Genomic DNA, 23884 nt, shown 5'->3' with positions numbered 1-23884 from the left:
AACATGAATGTAAACTCATGGACCCGTTACAGCGTGACGTCACGCATGCAGGATCCGGCCCCTCGCTGCTCACTAACGATGACTGGAATTGGTTTTAGCTGTTATCAATATAAAGCACCAAATCTTAAATGTACACCTGATATGCAAAAGAAAAATGGATGCAGTGATTATCTACTAATTGTCAACACTACAACATCTGGATAACAAGGTTAGGAAAAAGTTTTAATTTTTGGAAAAAATAGCGAGGAAGAGAGAAGTAGATCAGTTATGCTAGCTTGACTATGACAACCCTAACATGTAGATGGGCTGTGGAATTTGGTCTGCTTTGGTTCAGTTAAAATTTTAAAAAGGCGACCCACACATCAACTTTGACAGAGGATCAGTAGAGCTAATCTACCACCGCTGTGTTAGCTTAGCTAATAGCAGTGTAGCTAATCTACCATTGCTGTGTGAGCTTAGCTAATAGCAGTGTAGCTAATCTACCATTGCTGTGTTAGCTTGGCTAATAGCAGTGTAGCTAATCTACCACAGTGATCAATTATTAATAATCGCGAAGTAAACATAAAGCCTAAAAACATAACTGACTGAATGTTCTGCGTGGGAAATGTTTTTTTGTTGTTGAATCCTGATGCATGAAGTGGTCAGTTACCATGGCAACAAGTCTGGTGTAGCGCAGCCGACACAGAGCAAGAAAAAAGTGGTTTTGCTTTATTCTGCGTTATTTTTTCCCTTTTGCAGCGCTGACCTGCGTTAATATTTACATCTTCAGGTTTCATTTAGTAAACGGTTTTACTGCAGCAGCGCCGCTACGGATGGAAAGGAGGAGAATCGTCTTTTCGCCCTCCAGGGTCGAGCGCATGAATATAAACAATAACATGCCATAGCTTTAGTGCTGTAAATACTTTTCCAAATTAATTTAAATAAATAATTTTACAGTATTTAGTAACAGCTCTATGCATTTTAAATAGAATATTCTGAAATTATTTTTGGTATTTTTAGTTTTCTTATGCTTTGGGCTGGCTCTGCCTGCATATATAGTATTAGATCTGATTATTTAAAGCTTCTCCTTTTGAAGAACAAACGCCACAGGATATTTTATTTTTCTAAAAATCCACAAACAAACCAGAGCTGGTAGAAAAACTGGTAACATCAGAACACAGTTTCAAATTTCTGACCTCCTCAACCCCTAATTAAAACTTTTTCAATAAAAATATGTGATCGCTTGGTTTTTCTGCCCACTAAATAAATGAAGCTAATTAATATGAAACAAAACACAGCAGATTTTCTTCTTATGAGGAGCCATGCAGACAGAGAAGATGTCTGGGGAGGCGTTATCAGCAGAGGGCAATTACCAAATGTTTGCTTTGGGTATTCAGGGTATTTCAAAAACAGATAGGAGGAGGTGAGATAAGGTGGAATGGAGTGGAGCCAAGTGCCACATTAGACTAAGTGGGCGGTTTGCATCCCTCTTCGCTATTAAAGCAATCTGTTCGCTGAGGAGAATGACAATGCTGCAGCTTCAGCTTTCCCTAAGTACACAGAACTGCAGTGTAAAACTCTGCTCTATATTATTTTAGCACTTACGAGTGTGACGCCATCGCTGTTGAAAAGGTGTTTGCGCCATAAAGTAACACCTAATAAACACTGAAAAGGAGTTGTAAAGTACGACTTCCAGTGAAGTAAACAACAGTTGTTTTAAGAGCCAAAACATGCAGGAGAATCCATGGAGGATTTGGGGCGAATTTCCTTTTTTTGAAAGAGGAAACGACGAGTCCTTACCGCCAGCTCTGTGGTGTTTCTGGTTTTCATCGAGTCAACAGGCTGAAGCTCTAACAGCTTGACATAAGTACTACACTGCAAAAAATACTAAATATTACCACATAATTTGGTCTAGTTTCTAGTGTAAATCTTAGTTTTGTCTTATTTCCAGTGCACTAGCTTAGACATCGCTTGTTTTAAGTCAGTAATTCCCTGTATGGTTGAGTAGTCGTCTTGCGATCGGAAGGTTGTAGGTTCGATTCCAGCTTCCTCCTGCACATGTTGATGTGCCTTTTTTTTTTTTAGCATTTTTAAAATGCTACATAAATAAATCTGATGTGCGACTGACAGACAATCCTGAAAAGTTTCCAGAGATTTGAAGACTTTTGGAAAGAGGGATACAATAAAAAGAAAATGTTCAGTATGTGACTATAATAAAATGTTAAACCAACCTTAATAGTGACTAAAAATAAACGTAAAGATCCAGGGTGTCATCAGATTTACTGAGGTTAAAGGTTAAAGTGATGTAGGCTCTTGAAAATGAGAGCAGCAGGTTTGCATCAGCGTCGAACTGAATCCTACCTGCTCATGCAAACTATTACCTCATATTTCCTTTGACTTTCAATTCTTCAGCATTCATTTGCACTCGTCCCCCCAGAGGACGCAGTAAGTGGCAGAGTCGTCCAACCGGCCGGAGCTGTAATAACGGCCCCCCAGAGCTCTCGCGTTCTTGTTGTTTGTGAATATATTTCATGGTGGGGTGAGATAAATTTCTCTCTGCCACGGAGCGTTTGGGTGTTTGTGTTTTTTATCCCCTGGGATTTGCGGCCCACCATGAAACGGGACGTAATTATGGCTTCACTTGTCCCTCTGCTGTCTGCCCAGTCCCTCCGGTGATCCTGGTTTACCCGGAGACGCAGGCCCAGGAGCCCGGCGTGTCGGCCAGCCTGCACTGCCACGCCGACGGCATCCCTGACCCCAAACTGCTCTGGCTGAAGAACGGCATGGATCTGCAGCTCAGCTCCTCCACTCAACTCTCCCTCATAGGTGAGCAGCTGCAGCAGGTTGTTTCAGCAGAAACTGCAGAGCAGCGGTACAATAAACTATCAATCAATCAGTCATTTCCATTTGCATGACTTATCGTTTTTCTTCTGGGACAATTTATCCAGCAAGATTTGTTATCAAGACAAATTCAGCCTCATAACTCTGCAGGGTTGTTCAAACTGTGGTTCGGGGGCCGTTAGCGGCCCTTCAAACAACTTTGTCTTGATCACAGTTCAAGAAAAGCTTCAAAATGACTTTGCTGGTTCATCCATCCATCCATCCATCTTCTTCCGCTTATCCGAGGTCGGGTCGCGGGGGTAGCAGCTTCAGAAGGGAGGCCCAGACTTCCCTCTCCCCAGCCACTTCTTCCAGCTCCTCCGGGGGAATCCCGAGGCGTTCCCAGGCCAGCCGAGAGACATAGTCCCTCCAGCGTGTCCTGGGTCTTCCCCGGGGCCTCCTCCCGGTGGGACGTGCCCGGAACACCTCACCAGGGAGGCGTCCAGGAGGCATCCTGACCAGATGCCCAAGCCACCTCAACTGGCTCCTCTCGATGTGAAGGAGCAGCGGCTCTACTCTGAGTCCCTCCCGGATGACTGAGCTTCTCACCCTATCTCTAAGGAAGAGCCCAGACACCCTACGGAGAAAACCCATTTCGGCCGCTTGTATCCGCGATCTCGTTCTTTCGGTCATGACCCAAAGCTCATGACCATAGATGAGGGTGGGAACGTAGATCGACCGGTAAATCGAGAGCTTCGCTTCTTGGCTCAGCTCTCTCTTCACCACGACGGACCGGTACAGCGCCCGCTTGACAGCAGACGCTGCGCCAATCCGCCTGTCGATCTCCCGCTCCCTTCTTCCCCCATTCGTGAACAAGATCCCGAGATACTTAAACTCCTCCACTTGGGGCAGGACACCCCCCCTGACCCGGAGAAGGCACTCTACCCTTTTCCGGCTCAAGACCATGGCCTCGGATTTGGAGGCACTGATCCCCATCCCGGCCGCTTCACACTCGGCTGCGAACCGCTCCAGCGAGAGCTGCAGATCACGATCTGATGAAGCCAAAAGGACCACATCGTCTGCGAAAAGCAGAGATGAGATCCTGAGGCCACCAAATCGGATCCCCTCAACACCTTGGCTGCGCCTAGAAATTCTGTCCATGAAAGTGATGAACAGAATCGGTGACAAAGGGCAGCCCTGGCGGAGTCCAACTCTCACCGGAAACGAGCCCGACTTACTGCCGGCAATGCGGACCAGACTCTGACACCGGTCATACAGGGACCTGACAGCCCGTATCAAAGGGCCCGGTACCCCATACTCCCGGAGAACCCCCCACAGGGCTCCCCGAGGGACACGGTCGAACGCCTTCTCCAAGTCCACAAAACACATGTAGACTGGTTGGGCGAACTCCCATGCACCCTCCAGGACCCTGCTGAGGGTGTAGAGCTGGTCCAGTGTTCCACGACCAGGACGAAAACCACACTGCTCTTCCTGAATCCGAGGTTCGACTATCCGACGGACCCTCCTCTCCAGGACCCCTGAATAGACCTTGCCAGGGAGGCTTAAGAGTGTGACCCCTCTATAATTGGAGCACACCCTCCGGTCCCCCTTTTTGAACAGGGGGACCACCACCCCAGTCTGCCAATCCAGGGGAACTGCCCCCGATGTCCATGCGATATTGCAGAGTCGCGTCAACCAACACAACCCTACAACATCCAGAGCCTTAAGGAACTCCGGGCGGATCTCATCCACCCCCGGGGCCCTGCCACCGAGGAGCTTTTTAACCACCTCGGCGACCTCGCCCCCAGAGATTGGAGAGCCCAACCCAGAGTCCCCAGGCTCCGCTTCCTCAGTGGAAGGCATGTTGGTGGGGTTGAGGAGGTCTTCGAAGTACTCTGCCCACCGGCCCACAACGTCCCGAGTAGAGGTCAGCAGCACACCATCCCCACTATAAACAGTGTTGGTGCTGCACCGCTTCCCCCCCCTGAGACGCCGGATGGTGGACCAGAATCGCCTCGAAGCCGTGCGGAAGTCTTTCTCCATGGCCTCTCCAAACTCCTCCCACACCCGAGTTTTTGCCTCAGCAACCGCCCGAGCCGCATGCCGCTTCGCCCGCCGGTACCCATCAGCTGCTTCCGGAGTCCCACAGGCCAAAAAGGCTCGATAGGACTCCTTCTTCAGCCTGACGGCATCCCTCACCGAAGGTGTCCACCAACGGGTTCGAGGGTTGCCGCCGCGACAGGCACCGACAACCTTGCGGCCACAGCTCCGATCGGCCGCCTCGACAATGGAGGCACGGAACACGGTCCACTCAGACTCCATGTCCCCCACCTCCCCCGGGACGTGTTCGAAGTTTTGCCGGAGATGGGAGTTAAAGCTCCGTCTCACAGGGGATTCCGCCAGACGTTCCCAGCAGACCCTCACAACACGTTTGGGCCTGCCAGGTCTGACCGGCTTTCGCCCCCGCCACCGGAGCCAACTCACCACCAGGTAGTGGTCAGTGGACAGCTCCGCACCTCTCTTCACCCGAGTGTCCAAGACATACGGCCGCAGATCCGATGAAACGATGACAAAGTCGATCATCGAACTGCGGCCTAGGGTGTCCAGGTGCCAAGTGCACATATGGACACCCTTATGCTTGAACATGGTGTTCGTTATGGACAATCCATGGCGAGCACAGAAGTCCAGCAACAGAACACCGCTCGAGTTCAGGTCGGGTGGGCCGTTCCTCCCAACCACGCCCCTCCAGGTCTCACTGTCGTTGCCCACGTGAGCGTTGAAGTCCCCCAGCAGAACAAGGGAGTCCCCAGGAGGAGCACTCTCCAGTACCCCCTCTAAGGACTCCAAAAAGGGTTTGCTGGTTCAGGCAGGTCAAATCAATGTTGGTCAAATTTTCACTGATGGGGGAAGAAAAGGTCAATTAAATTTCCTTTTACTTTAATTTATTAACAACAAACATCCAGTGACTTTTACTAAAATCCAGACTTGGAGGCGCCATTTATTAAAATGGGCTTTGCTGTTTTTTGTTTTTAATCTTTCAAACCTGCATCATCCTCTAAATATACAACAAACTACAGAAATCTGAATTCTTGGCCAATTTCAATAAATTATCATGTTTGGTTTGTTTATTTGCCACGTAAAAATAAAAAAACCTTAATAGTTTATGTAATTAGAATTAAAAATATGAAATATTTTGTGACCTCTGTAGTAGATGCAAGAGGATTTTTATAAAATACTTTTTCAGAAACATGGAGAAAGAACTTCAGTATGAAAGTAAAACTTTCAGCGTCGTCCTGGGCGATCGGCTTCTCCTCTCAGGGTTGCAGCCAAACTTCCTTCATTTTGCTCCTCTGGCAACAAAAAGGCTCTGAAAAGCAAAGAGACGGCGGATCAAGAAAGACTAGAATTAAAATATCAGCTTTCTGGATGTTCTGTGAGAACGGAGCGGACCCGCTCCTTTACGGCCTGATTCTCATTAAGGAGAGTTTATTTGCCTAGTGTGGGTCGTTACCGTTGGTAACAGCCTATAACCAACCCACTGACACTCAGACTGAGAGCTTCCTCTGGTTCAGGGGCCCATAAACGACCAACACGTTCAGAACGAACCACCAGAACCACCTGGAGAAATAAAATGTTTGGTTCAGATTCTCTGAATGCAACAAAAAAAACTAAATCATACAGTTGATTTCAAGATATATTAAAATATATTAACACAATATATCAATAAATGTAGTAAATAATACTTCAAAATATATTAAATCCAAGTTAATATATTTGAATATATTGTAATATAATCTGAATTTAATATATTTTGAAATATATATTAATACATTAATAAATAATACAGCCCTGTATTTCAATATATACTAAGATATTTTGATATATCAATATATTTTTAAAAATATATTTAGATATTTTAAAAAATATTACATTTAAATTCTATTAGAATTTGTAATACATTAATATGAATTTAATGTATTTATAAATATATATTAATGTATAATTCAAAATATATTAAATTAAAAAATAATTTGCATTTAATATATTGTGAAATATTAAAAAATTCTTTAGGTATTTTGAAGCGTTATTTTACAGCTCAAAGTATTTAGAAAATAAAAATGGAGCCTAACTCTTTAAGTGAGAATCATCTGATAGAATCAGGATGTAAATATGAGCATAAAAGAAGAAATAATCGGTTCTAACAGTGAGTAAAAAGATCCGTGTGTTTGTTCCCAGACAGGAACTGGATCTTCCTTTAATGTTTCTGCAGAAAGTGACCTGTGAGCTGCACTGCGGCGCCGGCTCACCTGGTGATCGGAGCCGGACGGGTCAGGGTGCCGCTGCACCACAGCTTCTGCAAACATCAGAGTTTGACTTTGATGATGGATTTTTTCTTAATACAATCTACATCACCTGCTTCTATAGAGCCAGAACAATGCAGTGTTGTTCAGGATGAAGAAGGTTTGCTCTGTTGTTTCTGTGGCTTCCTGCAGTTTATTCCTGTGACTTTAGCTGAAGGAAATCTTCTCCTGATTCTGGGAATCGAACCAGCAGCTGCAGCGATCCAAATGATTCGTATTAACTACTATCGCAGAGCAACAGTGATTCATGGTGTTGTGTGTATTACGTTACACATGGAGTAACACACGATCTCATGAGGCCATTTTTCCAGGTGATTAAACCGTTTTCCTCCTCCGCACCTTAAAGTAGAAGCTGGTGTTTATGGGTAATCATTTCCCTCTGCTCAGTTGGTTCCTTTACATCCAGTTGATTATAAACATGAGGCTGTTATGATGTCTGCTGTATATGCAGAGGTCAAACACTGACTTGACCTGAATGTGTGTAAATATGTTTTATCTCTGTGAAAGACAGAAAGCTGCTGGCTAACGACGACTAGCATTTATTTTAGCTGTCAAGTTGTCAATATAACAGGATAAATCTTAAATGTATGTGTGATTTAAATAAAACTGGGAAATGTTTCAGTGTTTTTTGGTGTTGAATCCTGAAACGTGTAGTTGCGCTGTTGCTATGGCAACGAGTCGGCCATAGCATAACCGAGACAGAGAGCGAGAAAAAGTGGTTTTGAGTTATTTGTTAACGTTTTTTCCGCGTTATTTTCCCTTTCCTGCGCCGCTCTGCACTAAACTAATAACAGCTTCATCTCAGGTTTCAGTTATTAACGGTTCTACGGCTGCAGCGCCGCTACGGATGGAAAGGAAAAGAATCGTCTTTTTGCCCTCCAGCGTTGTGCGACTTTTCCAGATGTAAACAAGAACATGCAGGGGGTTTGTAGCGTAGAGAACCTGCCGTTTATTGTTTGCTTTCTGTTTGCTCTCCTGGTAGCTAATGCCAGCGAGCTGTTCATCGGCAGCGTGCGTTACGAAGACACCGGCGCTTACACCTGCATCGCCAAGAACGAGGTGGGAGTGGACGAGGACATCTCCTCTCTGTTCGTGGAAGATTCAGCCAAGAAAACACGCAAGTCACATTTTATTTCATTTACCGCTCAGATGCATGCTGCACAAGTTTCCAAAAATGGTTGACGGTGCTGGGTCATTTAACATTCTGTTACTAGTGTTTTTATTTTATTTATTCAATCAGGTAAACCCCGTTGAGATCTAGATCTCATTTTCAAGAGGGACCTGGGTTATTTCTGTGCTACATTTAAAAGCAAACATCCTAAATAAAAAATAAAACAAATGACGTAACGCAGCGTAAAATAATAAAACATGAAAATAAAAGATCTGACCCAAAAGTAAATGAGGACAAGTAAATCTAATTCATTTGTTTTTCTTAACGTGATAAAATGATTTGGAGTCAAAAGCAGAAACCAATAAAACATTCATTTACATCCATCCATCCATCCATCCATTTTCTGTTCACCCTTGTCCCTAATGGGGTCGGGAGGGTTGCTGGTGCCCATCTCCAGCTACGTTCCGGGCGAGAGGCGGGGTACACCCTGGACAGGTCGCCAGTCTGTCGCAGGGCAACACAGAGACATACAGGACAAACAACCCTGCACACACACACTCACACCTAGGGAGAATTTAGAGAAACCAATTGACCTGACAGTCATGTTTTTGGACTGTGGGAGGAAGCCGGAGTACCCGGAGAGAACCCACGCATGCACAGGGAGAACATGCAAACTCCATGCAGAAAGACCCCGGCCGGGAATCGAACCCAGGACCTTCTTGCTGCAAGGCAACAGTGCTACCAACTGCGCCACTGTGCAGCCCTCATTCATTTACATGTGAGAGGGAATTCATGTCAAAAATTACGTAACTGATTAAAAACAATAAATGTGTTTCAAGCAGAGAGATGATGAATCTAGTTTAATTTAGTCACAGTTTTAGAAAAGATTCAATGTTTGTTTTTTAACCTTTTTGAAGTAGTAAACGCTAAATATAGATACTACTGCTTAAAAATTACACTAATTTAATAATCTAGAGGTTTTAAAATCAGGTTTTAATCGCATTTTATTTTTTCAAAGCTCCCTGAGGATTTATGTTTGTAAACTGAGATTTTAAGGTATTTAAAATAATCTAATAATCTAAGATAGATTATTATCTTAGATTAGCTTTTATCAGGCCTGCCAATAAGAATCAGACAATTAACAAAATACAAACTGAACAGTTTTATTTTTCTAATCTGTAAATCTTTAAAGTGGAAGTTCTTTAGATTATCTGACATTTTAGAGAATATTTTTAGAAACAGTTTTTATTCCTTTCCATTCCAGTGAAGATTTTATTAACGTTTATTTACAACTTTTTTATATTTTTAATTTGAAGGATTACACAACAGTGATGTTTTTTAAAAATGGTGCACAAATTTGAAATTTATTTTTACTTTTTTCCGGATGTCACACTTTGAGCCTGAAATGTTTATATCAACTCTATTCACATTGGATTCATGTCAAATCCCACATTTAATAAAATCTTATTAATACCAGAAGCTTTTGGGTGGCCAGAAGAAGTGGACCTAAATTTGCTAATGGATATTTATCCAATTATTATCATATGTATAACTTTCTGCCCGTGTGGAATCGATAAAATGCATAAATTCATTTAGATTTTTGGTCTTCTTAGGTGAGCAAAGTTATATTGTTATTCCATCCTTGAAAGACGGTTAGAAAAAGAAAAATGAAGTTAAGAGATTTATTTATTCTCATAAAGAATGTATGAGAACCAGGCTCCTGGAAAAAATCTGAAGCTTTGAAAAAATGTTTTACTGTATAATTTGTTTTTATTTTTAAAACTGTAGAATCTGTAGCTTAGAAATGCAAATGTACATTTCTAATCCCTGTCGAACACATTGAGATAACATCCACTTAGATCAAGATCCCGTCATTTACAGAGCCAACCATGGATGAATAATTGATTTATTTATAAAACCCTTTTCATCGGCACACTCACAAAGCACTTAAGATCAGAAGAGATCTAAAGACATTAGATTAGTTAAAGGTCAATAGAAATAAAAACATGAAAGAAGCCGGTATAAGAACATATGCAAATAGACAGCTGCTAAATCCAGGATGTACCGAAGGCTCAGGCCTGAAAGAACAGATTTTATTTTAAGTGTTTTTTAAAGAACTGAGTGATTAAAGCAGATAGTTTCACAGCCGCAGGGCCTGAAAGGCCGATCCTCTGTTTCTAATCTGCAGAGGAACGATGAGCAGATCATGATTCTGAGAACAGAGAAGTGAATCGGTAGGTACACAGGTTAGCAGGGTCTGATTTCTCTTAGCTGCATTTAGCAGAATATGTGACGGATGTGGCTGTAGCATTTTATGACAGGTTCAGTGCAGGTTTGATGCTTTTGTCATAATGTTAAGAAAAGTTATTATAAAAAAGGTTCTGGGACAGATTTAGATTGATTGATTTCCAACCAAGTTTCTGATTCCAGTTGTTGGTTTCACTGTTTGTGCAACAAAAGAAGCCAAATATTTTCTTTTATCATTTGGTTTTTTATTGATTCTCACTGGAAGAGACTGGACTCCCTGTTTCAGCTCCCAGATATCCCAGGACAGTTCAGGATGAACATTAGAGGTTATGTTTTATTATGATAATGACAAAACAAAAAAAACTAAAACCTTTCTGTTTAGCCTTGATCACACAAGATTAGCTTAATATGTATTCAGATGCTACGCACCGCTGGCGTTTTATTGTTTACATCCAGAAGTTTAACAATTAACTAAATGAAACCTGGATATATAGCTTTTGTCTTGCTCTCTGTGTCGGCTACGTTACACACAGATTTGTTGCCATAGCAACTGGCAACAACACCACCACATGTATCAGGATTCAGCAAAAAAAAAAACAGTGAGAAACAGAGCAGAACATTCAGTCTGTTACAGTTTTATGTTTTCAGGAGTCATGTTTATTTTGCAATTATTAATAATTGATCACTGTGGTAGATTAGCGGCTATTAGCTAAGCTAACACAGCGGTGGTAGATTACCTGCTTTACTGATCATCTGTCAGTTGGTGTTTGTCAGAACCGAGTACAAACGCTAGCATTAGCCTGACCTAGCACTTTAGCAAATGTAGATTTTGTGGAAGTCAAATATTTTTTAAAAAGATCTGACAAAGGTTTGTGCCTTTTAGGTGATTCATTGTCTGAATATCATAGCAGCTGATGAAAAAGTTTTAGTTTCATTGGCAGATTATTTCACTTGTAACAAGACATTTTTCACGTTACAAGTTAATTTATCTGCTAATAGAACCAGCCAGAACTTTTTCATTATTATTATTTACTTCAAACATGCTTCTATATCTTGCTGAAAAATGACTTTTACGTTTGTCTTATTTCAAGTGTGCTAAGATATTTGTGCTAAAAACTAGACCAAAAATACTTGGTACAATTTTGTGTTTTCTGTGTTTATTAGTGGAAGACAAACAATTGATTTAAAAACTGTGTAGCAATAATGAAATGTAATGAATTATTGTACTGTAAGATTTTAAGCATTTATTTGGCTTTGATTTTAGATGGAGAATCAAATTCCTGGACGTCTTTGGGACGAGCCAAGTCAACGAAAAGAATAAAAACCCTGAAAAAAACCAAATGAATCTGAAAATACTCACTTTCTCAGAAGCTGATGTGAAATGTTAGTTTATTCATAAAAGCTTCAAAGTTTACCAAGAGCTTCATCAATAAACCATAAGCAACCATGTTAGAATCTAAAACAAAGAAAACCCCTTTATCTCAGCCGACTCAAATGAAATGATAAATTAAATGTTTATGGAAATTTGGATGTTTATGTTTTATGGACTGCTTAAAGGTGCACACTGATCCTACTGGAAAATACTTTGTTTTGCAAATATTTCTTTTGAGGAGATTGCATCACTTTTATGAGATGATGTTCAGTGCTTAGAGAGATTTAATTAGACATTTCATTAAACTGAAAAACTGTCTGCATGTCTCCACTAAGGAAAAATAATAAACTTCAGAGTTGGAAGAAAACATGGCCTGTCATCACCAGTGAGGAACAATTTGCAGCTGCAGCATATGTGTAAGCTAAGATTAATTAATGTTTTTCTTCCTTTTCCACCTCTTTTCTTCTCTGCAGTTGCAAACATCCTTTGGAGAGAAGAAGGTAATACATTATCAGTTCTTAAAATATATGTTTTTTCTTTATGCACTTGAAGTTGTTGCAGGCTTGTTTTGAGAGGTCAGCAGATTTACTGACTCCACTGACCTAAAGATCCCACAAAGTTGTTTCCTCCAGGCAAATGTTGTCTGCAAGTCCCAACCAGAAAGAGAAAATAGAGGAGCAGAGGTTTTACTTTAATCATTTTGAGGAGGAAAAAGGGAAACAATCCATATTTTATGGCAGATCCAGTTTTGTGGCTACAATGAAAACAGCTTTGTGGGTTTTCCTTTATAAATACATTTTATACAAAATCAACAGAAGCTTAATGTGATTTTTACTTTAAGGTTCAGTTGAATAAGTAGGAAAGTATCACAATAAACTTTAGTTTTTACCTTTTCCAATATATTTAAGACTTTTTCATGACTTTACCAGCAAATGTGTTTGAAATCTTGAAGTTGTAAAGTTGGTATGAAGTCCAAGATCTTCATCTGGGTCACCATTAAACCAGCAGTTTAACGCTTGAAGCTCCGCCCCTTTAAGAGGCACAGTTGTTGCTAAGCAACATATCAAACACTTTACATTCATACAGATTGGTTGCAGGCTGTTGGAGGACGCTGGATGTATTTCCCCGTTTTAATGGAGTTGAAGTTCTGCACATGTTCCAGCGGCCCGGTTTCATCTTTCGGTGGAATATAAACATGTTGTGGAGCGCTTCTGCTGCGACGCCATCTTGGATGTTTTCTAAAGCAAAAATACGGAGCGTGTTCGATACGTCAGGATGCTAGTACGTTACGGGATCTGATTAGAAGAATCGTTAAGCAAGCAGCGAAATGGTTCCAAGGAACTGAACCGGCTCTTGATTCCCAGCCCGATGCGGCGGTTTCTCAAACTCTGTCAGGCAGCATCACTTACAACATTTAACAAACTCTCACAGACCACCTGACCTTAAACTGCCCCCACGACGACACAACATCTTACTATACACAGCCTGACATCAGAATATTAGTCTCTGAACTCATTGTGTTTGTTCCTCCTAATGTGAAAGATGGCGCTGTTTCGTAAATGTGACTGGCTGAAATAAAACCACGAACAAGTCGACTCGGGACATTTTGAGTTATTGTGAGTTTTGAATTTATGGATTCTAAACTTTCCACCGGTATCTTCAGCTTTTCTTTTTAGTGACCCGGTTTTATTTTTAAACACAGTGCTGTGGTAAGCTAGCTGCAGCGTTGAACTTTGAGCTCAAGCCACCTTAAATAAAAGGTTGTTTACACTCAGTACTTGGCGGACCACTAGGGGGCGCCTGGGAACCACAGTTTGAGAGAGACTGCGATACAGAATGACATTTAGAAAAGCGGTACTGTATTTTATTATGCAAATGGCTCGTTTTTCCCTTGGATCTGGGATATTTAGAGCCGCCGTGTCTTGATCCTCCTGCTGCAGCTTCATCCAGCTGACAGCAGCGTCTGAAGGCCTGCACACTGTCCCAGCCTGCTAATATAATGGCTCGCTAACAGGAGTCCCACTGAGTCCCTCTGAAATTGAAATGTCCATCACATGCCAGATTTGACAAGAGTGGCATTTAGAGTGGCTCAGACTGCATTTGTTCTTTTTAAGGCGACATTTTGACAACATTTCCTTTCTTGTCCTGCTGTAGGGTTGAGTGTGGGAAACATGTTTTACGTGTTTTCTGATGAAGGCATCACCGTCCTGCAGCCCAGCGAATGTGAAATACGGAGACACCTGAAGCGGACAGAGAGGATTGTCGCGACCTACGTACGTAGATCTGAACCATGAAAACCTGCTCAGACCAACTCAACTTTTGCAAAACCTTTTAGATCCCAAAGGGAAGCTACATGTTGTTGCTTATGTTTGAACATGCTAAAGAGAAAAGCCAGGTGAAGTCTAGATGTGTTTCAGTTATTGGTGTAAAACTGTAGGATGATTCTCTCCTTTCTTGGTGACTTGAATGTTTGAATACAAATATATGCCAGACTTTTCTTTTTCAGAAAAAGGAAGTATGCTGTGTTCACACCAAATGTCTGAGCGTTTTAACGTTTTGGGTTTAAATGCGTTGGGACGAGCCGCTGTTTCCGTGGCCGGTCTCTTTGTACAATGGCGGATGAAAGTGTGAGAGAGGCACCAAAGTATTACGCAGTGAAGCTTCTGGTCTTTGCTGAACATTTTGTGTTCAGTTTCTATTAAACAGCGGCGACAGTCATCAAGTTATTTGGAAATATTGGTACGACTCTTATTTTTCCTCTTCAAATTGCATATCAAATCTTCAGATTATTAAATTTGTTCTTTATTAAATCTTCCTACAGCGGTTTTCAGTCCAGGTTGATTTCCTCTGTCCTCCCTCCTCCTGCTGTCACAATGTGACTCTGCTTTTCTAAATATAATGGGATTATTTGTGTCCATTAGTCAATGGCTTCCAACTAAACGGTGAACACAGTCCACCTTTGACCCCTGGGCTTTTCATCCACTGGATCTGAACGAGAGCCTTTAAAGGTCCAAGATTCTTGTTTTCCAGAGGAAAACTGGGTTTTTCAGGAGTGTGATGGTGTTAAGGATCGATGTAAACGCAGGAAGCCGTGTGGCGGCCAGTTCCTGAGTCCAGATGTTGGTGTGTGTCCGGCTTCTCTGGGCTTAGTGGGTTAGAAAACCAGGATAGTTTGGGTTTAAATCTGAATTAAAGTTTCTGAGTGGATCAGAAAAGCTCAGGACAGGTTTTAAAGATTCTACCTGATAATTTATTATTTTTATATTACCAATTATCAAAAGCATCATCAGTGCAAAACATTAAGTGGAAGGAAATGAGATCGTATATTTGTGGTCAAAGTGAAGAGCCGTCTGGCGGCTCTGAGGTCGGATGAGATGATTTATGATGGAGAACTTTAATTTAAGGGAATTTGGTTGTTTTGAATGTGATTTTTGCTTTAAGAGTCATAAGTCAAATTAAAAATGTGGAAACAACAAATTTAAAAATAAAATCTGTACGTCATGTTGCAGTAAGTTACTCCAACACTGCAAAAACACAAAATATTACCAAGTATTTTTGGTCAGATTTCTACTGCAAATATCTTAGTACATTTGAAATCAGATGAAACTTTCAGTAAGATATAAGAGCTTGTTTTAAATCCTCAATATTGATGAAAACGCAGATTATTTCACTTATAACAGGGGAAAATGTCTAAGCGAAATAATCTGCCGGTGGAACTGGAACTTTTTCATCAATATTAAAAAGTTATATATTTAAAATAAGCTCTTACATCTTGCTAACAAATTGTAAGTTATTTTTATTTGAAATGTATTAAGATATTTGCACTAGAAACTAATAAAAAGCTACTTGGTAAGATTTTGTGTTTTTTCAGTGGCTGAGTTTCTCCTGTAGCAGTCTGTGTTACAGTGGTTCTTCTTTATGCTCCTAATCAGAACCAGTTTGAAATCTTTTGTGCAGCAGGATTTTGAAGTGGCAGAAAAGATGTGAAGGATTCATACAAACAGTAAAAGTACGGCAACTAGCTAGCAATGCTAATGTTACGATTTGGTTACAAAAATATTTTTTAGTGCAAAAAAACTAAAGTTTAATTTCACTCTGTTTAAGTAATCTGGACTGCCGCTAGTTCACTTTATGATTAAAATACACTTTTTAATCATAAAATAGAATCAGTAGCTAATAAGGTTAACAACAGTTTTAGAGTTTTGATTCACAGGAATGTTTTACAGGCAAAGACTTTTTGCTCCCTCATCTTTTCACTGGTTTCACATCAGGTCAAGGGTCAATGTTTGTACTGGTGGCATAAAGTGATAACTGAACTCTACAGAAGCTACACAGGCAGCTCAGCTCCTCTTAAACTTTAGCATCCTTAGATCAGGTGAAACCGATCCAACAGGCTGAATTATCCCTCAAAAATATCTTCTTAAACGGACTGAATCACTCGGTGATGATCCCAGTGCCTGTGAATCTGCTGCTAACGTTTCTGCTTGTTTCATCCGATTTCCTCAGGAGGAGATGTGTCCTAAAGGTGAGGGCGTGTCTCCGCAGCGCTGCGTTTGGTCTTCAGCCGTCAACGTCAGGGAGAAGTACGTCTACGTGACCCAGCCGCTCCAGAGCCGGCTGCTGGTCGTCGATATCCAGGCCCAGAAAGTGGTTCAGGTGAGACCAGCTGCAGCTATAAACCATCAGGAACTTTTTGAAAAAATTTACTTTCATTCGTATTTTATTTTTACTTGAGTAAAATTTCTGGATTTTCTTCCCACTGAATGAAAGACAAACATGTTTTAACCAGAAATCCACCAGACAGACTCCTGCTGCTTTTATTAAAGTTTATGAAGATTTTATTCAAACAAACTGATTTGGAAACATTTTATTTTGCCTGATTTTGTTATTTTTTATATTAATATGAATTATTATCATTTTTGTTTATAAAATATCAAAATGTCCACTTAATTTTACATTTTGGATGTAATTTTAAATATTAAATGATTATTAACTTGAGTAGACTTTTTTACTCTTGGATGGTTAGTTTTTACTTTTACAGGAGTAAAATTTGTTAAAATAGTGCTAATGTTGTATTTAAAGGAAACCCAGGACAATAAATGAACTGATTCAGTGGTTTGTTTGGTCCAGATCTTCACAGCTTATGTTCTGGTCGGCATCTGGTTTGGTTGTTAGTGCTAAGCTAACAGGTTTAGCTTTATAACTGGCGGCAAAAGGAGAGTTTGGAAAGTGCATGGACTACAGGATGCTGGATAATGGACCGGCCAGCGATCCGTCGGGGTGAAATATTGGTTTAATAACCGAGCTCTGCTTTAAAAATCTCTACACATCTGTCCCAGATCTGCTGCGGTCTGTCTTTGTCTTCATGGTTTATCCACTAACATTCTCCAGAAACATCTGGAAGAGCTGCGTTTCTGCAGAGATTAAAGCAACAGATTATTTCCTAATGTGGAGTCAGTTGGTTTGACTAGTGAAGAATAATCATAAACTTTTGTTGGTTTATTGCATAAAAAACAAATAACATTCTCTGAAGTTTGTGTTTGTAATGACAAAAGTTTAAGATTTATTCATTTATTTCCAAAATATTCTGCAAAAACACAAAATATGTTAATGCACTTAAAATCATTGAAATCAGAGAAAATTAATTTACAAGCAACTTTTCAGCTTGTTTTGAGTCAATAATTCCTTAATATTGATGACAAACGTCTGCTTCTATTGGCAGATTATTTTACTAAAAATATCTTGTCATAAGTGAAATAATAGGGAACAATATAATATTTTTAATCGATATTAAGCTCATAGTTCTTGCTGAAAAGTTGCTTGTTAGTTAATTTTGCTTTATTTTCACTAGAAATTGGGCACAAATACTTCAGATTTAGTGTTTTTGCAGTGTGCCCTTTGACCTTTTGTCCCCTTTGATCCTCAGCTGAAATAAGAAGTCAGAACTTAAAGGAAACACTAAATATTCACATCTTTACATGCATGTTGTCTCGGCATGTATGCTAGGTAAGATAAATCAGGCTACCTGCAGCGTTGTGCTGCCCAGGTGGGTGCCGGCTGCGCTGCCATTTATCTTACCTGTAACGGCTGTTTAGAGCCCGAACCCCTCAGGGCCCCTCAGGGCCCCTCAGAGGGTCAGCATCATTTATACTGAGGAGCAGGAAGAGAGGAAATTGGCCAAACTCAAGGCGAAGGAGGTGGGAGAGACGGAAGGATATTAGCTGAAAGCTTGAGTAAGAGACAAAGAGGAAGAGGGACAGGCGCTGCGCAGGCAGCAGAGCAAACATGTCGTTATAAACCAGTTAAACCAGTTAAACGGCCTCATTATGTGGGGAAACAAGTGGCCCGAGGGCAGACGAGTCAAAGGTCATCCAAACAAACTACTGCTGCTGAAATGTTGCTCATTTTCAATCTCAGGTTCTGATTTACAATAATTAGAGATTTTTCTCCCAATCAGTAACAATTTGTTTCTAATCTGTTTTTTAACTTTTGGTTTAGTTTTAGAATTTATGGTGATTTATTAGTTCAGTTGTAGAAACATAGTTGCATGTTATTGTTTACATGTAGAAATTTTGTGCCTGTGCACAAAGCTGGAGGGCAAGAAGACGATACTTTTCCTTTCCATCCGTAGCGTAAAACCGTTAACAAATGAAACCTGGAGATGAAGTTTTATTAATTTAGATCGCTGCAGCAAAGGGAAAATAACGCAAAAACAATCGTTGAACAAAAACTCAAAACCACTTTTTTCTCGCACTCTGTGTCGTTTTTGCTACAAGGAGACTCGTTGCCATAGCAACTGACAACAACTCGCTAATGTTTCAGGATTTAACACCAAAAAACACTCAAACATTTCCCTCAGAGAACAAAACATTCAGTTCGTTACAGTTTTATGTTTTCAGGCTCAATGTGATTATTAATAGGTGATTGTTGTGATAGATTAGCTGCTGCTGCTAATAACTACCTCTGCTACTGGCTAACAGTGATGGTTAATTAGCTACACCTGCTATTAGCTAAGCTAACACAGCAGTGGTAGGTTAGCTAATTTAAACATCTGCTCTACTGATGATTTGTTGTTGAGTTTTTTAACTGAACTAAAACACACTGAATTCTGCAGCACATCAACATGTTTAGGTTGTCATAGTCAAGCTAGCATGACTGACCTACTTCCCTCTCCTTTGGTATTTTCTTTAAAACTTTTTCTGACCTTGTTATCTAGTTGTTATAGTGTTGACAATTAGTAGCAAAGCTCTCCGTTCATTATTCTTCTTTTATATCAGACGAACATTTAAGATTTAGCACGTTATGTTGACAACTTGACAGCTAAAACTGATGCTAAGCATCGTTAGCAAGCAGCTTTTTGCCCTCCAGCAGGAAGCTGGGGCGGGATCTTGCATTCATGATGTCACCCTACAATGTCTTTGAGTTCTTATTTGTTTTGGGGGGTTTTACAAACTTTCATTCCCTGTTACTTTGATACACTGAGATATTGTTAACATTATTGTATTTAAAATCTTTTTTTTTTAAATCTATTAACAGTTCTGCATGTCTAAATAAATCCCTAGTTCTTTCAGGTATAATCAGATCAAAGATAACTTCTAATTCTATCAAATATAACATTTTATCTTCAATTAAGAATAATACTAGTTCTGTAGTGGAAGAAGAAAGGCACATTACGTCCATAAAGATGTTTTCCTGACACTTTGCTTCAACCTTTATCATCCTGTGACCCACCAGCTGCTCACTTCCCTGTTTTACTCCATCAAACACTGGAAAACCTCTTTCCCATCCTTCATTGCCCTTTCTGAGCGCTGCGGCTCACCTGGCTGGCCTCTGGCTGCAGAGGGTTAATGCATCTTCCATTCCTCCTCCTCTTTCTTCTCCCTCTCTGGTGTCTCAGGCACAATGCACTTCTCTTTCAAAAATGTCCCTTAGAAGCAGAGAGGAGACGGCAGAATCCATGACCAGAGCATTTTTAAAACCGAGATTTTGCAAAATTCACATTTTGTACATTTTTGTAATTCCATTTAAATCTCAGCTGCTTCTGAAAACAGACTATGCACTAAAAAACATAACAAACAAAACAGCCACTTATTGGCAATATGTTAACATTTCTTGGTGTCTGGAAAATGAGCCATTTAAAAAACTTTAATCTAACACAGGCACTGACCGTTACCTAGCAACTGCAGCAGAGCCCGCCGCTCCAGCACGGTTAGTCAGCTGGTTTTTCCGCTCTATGCATTGTACAATGGCTGCTGGAAAAGACACCCAGAAACCACCCGCTACATTCTGGTTGTTTGTGCAGGAGGCTCCACTTCTGCTTTTCAAAGATGTACGGTTCTATAATAGTTAATCTGTTTGCAGCCATTTTCTTGTGTGAGTGTAAGCGTTGAGTTGGGGGCGTGGCCAGCAGCTTGTTTGGATTTAAAGAGACAGAGGCAGATTTGAAGATGTTTAGAGCGACCCCTACCTGCTCAGTAGGTCACCTCTAAGTTCTTGCTCCATCGGTTTCAACATGCTGGTGGACTGGCTCCCAGGCTGCAGTATTGAGGGCCCGGCCTCAGCGTTACCTTTGCTCCCATCACACTGAAAACACGCAGAGCTTCTCCTCAAAGTGTTCATAGACTCACGCTGAGTTGACATTTGGCTGACCGGAGCGGAGCAGAGGGCTGCACCCCCCATTACTGACAGCAGAGCTGCTGGTGAGCGTGTCAGCAGCTCCCCGCCGGCCGGCCGCCCGGCCACAGACCGGCTAATGGATTGTGTTATTCCTTGTTGTTGACATTGCAGCAGATCTGAGGTTGAGTTTATTCCCTCACCTCGCCGATCCCTCCGTGTTCTTTCCTCTCCCTGCTTTATTGTGTATTCTGTCTATTCTTGCTCATGTTGCGTTTCAGACAGAATCATTAAAGCGTCTCCAGCAGCAAACAGTACAAACAGTACATACAGTACATACTGTACAGTACATACAGTACATCCAGCACAGTACAGTACAGCGTCTCATCGTTTCCCTGACGCCTCTCCTGAGTCTAAATCTGTTCATTCACAGTTCATGCAAAGTTTATCCCAGCTGGTGTTAGTTTTATCAACGTATCCAAAGCATTTCTTGGTTATTAGTCTGCACTGAATCCAACATTAAATCTGTCCTTCCAGCTCCAAGCAGCAGGATAATTAATCTGATGATTTCAGAGCAGCTAAAATCCAAAAATAAAATCTGTAACCTGAGCAAAGGTTTGAGTTCACAGCATTTTAAAAGGTGTCACTCTGTTAGTGACGCCTCCTGTTAGATGTATTTAAAAAATGAAAGTTAATCCTCAGTATATAAAACCTTACTGTTTGAATTAATATGTTTTCTTGTATTTATTCGTTGCTCAGCTGGACAGACGGTAACCGCAGAGAAAACCCAAAACTAACTTCAGGGGCTGCTGCAGGCCAAACCTTGTAGTTACATTCATATCTTCGTATTATTAAAATGTCTTCTCTGGTAGTTTGATACCAGATTTTTTTTATTCAGAAACTATTTTAAATATTTCAAACGCCTTACAGTCTTAACAGAATCTGGTTTGTTGCTGCATTAGTTGGCAAATAAAAGACAAGAGGTCAAAAGTTCAGTAAAGTAGAACGCAAAGCAGCTGCTGACTCCACAAATCTGTTCTTTAGCCAGATTCTTTGGACCCGTTAGAGGCTCCAAAGCACTTTGGGCTAGTCTGTAGGGTTTCCTCCAGCAGGACCAGAATACATTATAATGACTCAGATCAGTGGTCTCCCTGTCTATGGAACAAATTTAAATTAAATTTGCTCAACATAATGACACTAACCACACCGGTAATGTTGTTTTGTTGTTAAAAATGCTCTCCACTCTCTTCAGATTGAAAAACATTTTCAATCAGTTGGACTTTGTGTTGGTCTGTGCAGGGGTGTCCAAAGTCGGTCCTGGAGGGCCGCCATCCTGTGTGTTTTAGTTCTCTCCCTGGTTTAATGCACCTGGATCCAATGATGGCTCATTAGAGGCCTTAGGAGAACATTGACAAGCTGAGAAGGTTGTTACTACAACCAGGGAGAGAACAAAAACATGCAGGATGCCGGCCCTTGAGGACCGACTTTGGACACGCCTACATTAAAGGGTCTAATGTGCCAAAATGTAAAAATGTTTCAGGGATGTTGAAGCTTTTCCAGTTTTCATCTGAATTATTGCTGCTGTTTCTCAAGCTCTGCTTTTTGCTGCATCTTTTTCTGGTGTAGTTAAAACATTTTAGCCGTTTCTCCTCGTTTTGACCTCTAGGCGGTGGCAACAGACCCGTTTCCTGTGAAGATGCTCTACGATAAGTCACATGACCAGGTGTGGATTATTACCTGGGGCGACATGGACAAAACTCACCCAACTCTCCAGGTAAGAGTGACATGTAAATGTTATATTACTTTGCATTGATCAGCCATGATCGTTAAATTTTCCAATACTCTGATGTCAATATGGAAAATATTAAATGTCCACAAATCTTTAGTCTGTATTTTGCAATTGTGGTGTTTCCATTAAATGACATTAAATAAAAATGACGTGGATGTGAACAGCCAATCAGAGGAGCCATCGGTGTCTTGGCGATAAGCCCCGCCTATTTGTTGCGTTTTGTGGAAACTATATTGTGGATTCAACACGTTGGAATGAAACAAAACTTTTAATGAACTGTGATGCTGTGAGAGCTCACAGCCGAAAAAACAAACTACAAACCAAGAAGAAGACTACTTCCTGTTGTCTTCTTTGTGGTTTTCGCCAGTAGTAACATCCTGTTACAGCGACATATATCTATTTCAGTACGGCTGAAAAACCACATCATCCTGCAGCTTTTTTATGGAAAAACATGAGTTTGTTTCCATTAAGCAAATTAATTTTTGTAATGTCAGTTTGTGCAACGCAGATGTTGAAGCAGCGCTGCTGCTGCTGCCTCGTTTTTACACCAGGGCTCCACTATGCAGGCGGCTCAGAGTAAAGAACCCGTTCCTGATAACTAATTGAGCTCAGTTGTGTTGGTGTGATTTAAACGTGATGCGTTGCAGCAGCTAAACTATCCATGTTTCAGAGCGGTTAGCAGCAAAGCAGCAGCTGCAGGCCTGGCGTCCCTTCGGACCGCTGGCGCTGGAGGCTTCACAGATGAGGGATGATCGCAGGTGTGGCTGTGTTTAATCCACCTCAGGGGAACCGGCCCAGATGAGCGAGGAGAGCGCGGCTGCAGAGGGTCGATGATGGTGTTGTTTTAAGGTTTTGTGTTTGCTGATCATAATCTCTGGAACAAACACAAACGTGGAGGGAGGGGATCCCATCGCAGCCGGGTTCTGCTCGCTCTTTGGGGAAGTTCTGTCTGTTTGCTCTAACAAATACGCAGAGGTGATATGCAATCAAATTTATTATGTTTCTGTTTGAATGAGCAATTAGAGATGAATGAATCTTTTTCCAGCACAGCTGCTGGTTTTCATGAGTACAGGTGGAAAAATGTGAAGGTGGCGTCGTCACGGTTACAGATTACCACGTTTAGCAAAGATGTGGAAAAAGACAAAGTTCATTTAAAAATAAGAATATATTTTAAATATTTAGTAAAATCCATCACTTCACAATTATTGGAACTCCTGTTAACATAAACCAGCGTTTAATCTCTCATTTCACTCCTCAAACTTTGAATAATATTTCAATCTTTAATCTGAGATTATAATGACTGATGTTCATTTTGTGCCCAGTGAATCATTTCTTTATGTTTTGGATCGTTTTCTCCTTCAAGCAGAACTGACTTCATACTTTTAGTGTAAATCTCAGGAGACGTTTCCAAAACCTTTTACCAAACTGATTCTGACACTATGCTTGAATAAAACAAAGACTGTTTATTACAGAAATACGTCACAGAAGATGTAATTTTATTACCCCAGTTATAAATCACTTTATTCTTCCAGCAGCTAAAATGTTTTCCAGAGGAACTGGCTGACTTTGCAGAGGACAGTTGATCGCATCAC

The 23884-nt window shown here is 41.0% G+C and overlaps 1 protein-coding gene and 1 long non-coding RNA gene across 4 annotated transcripts in view; one reads left to right on the top strand and one right to left on the bottom strand.

Annotated features, from left to right (window-relative positions):
• Window positions 1-23884, top strand: part of fstl4 (follistatin-like 4) — a 210251-nt gene that overhangs the window by 175842 nt on the left and 10525 nt on the right. For all 3 annotated transcript variants that reach the window (XM_028031338.1, XM_028031339.1, XM_028031341.1), the window contains 6 exons: window positions 2644-2805; window positions 8143-8277; window positions 12364-12390; window positions 14045-14163; window positions 16397-16546; window positions 22170-22277. In XM_028031338.1, the coding sequence (XP_027887139.1) occupies window positions 2644-2805; window positions 8143-8277; window positions 12364-12390; window positions 14045-14163; window positions 16397-16546; window positions 22170-22277 (701 nt within the window). The remainder of the gene's footprint in view (window positions 1-2643; window positions 2806-8142; window positions 8278-12363; window positions 12391-14044; window positions 14164-16396; window positions 16547-22169; window positions 22278-23884) is intronic.
• Window positions 6262-19873, bottom strand: LOC114153072 (uncharacterized). Its single transcript, XR_003597270.1, has 3 exons — window positions 19710-19873; window positions 7107-7153; window positions 6262-6417 (listed from the first exon to the last, which is right to left on the bottom strand). It is a non-coding gene; the product is annotated as an uncharacterized LOC114153072 (long non-coding RNA).

The sequence above is a fragment of the Xiphophorus couchianus genome, chromosome 11 (assembly GCF_001444195.1).
Source record: "Xiphophorus couchianus chromosome 11, X_couchianus-1.0, whole genome shotgun sequence".
NCBI classification, from domain to species: Eukaryota; Metazoa; Chordata; class Actinopteri; order Cyprinodontiformes; family Poeciliidae; genus Xiphophorus; species Xiphophorus couchianus.
The sequence above is the reverse complement of the archived record's forward strand: the minus strand, read 5'-3'. Positions and strand labels throughout refer to the sequence as shown.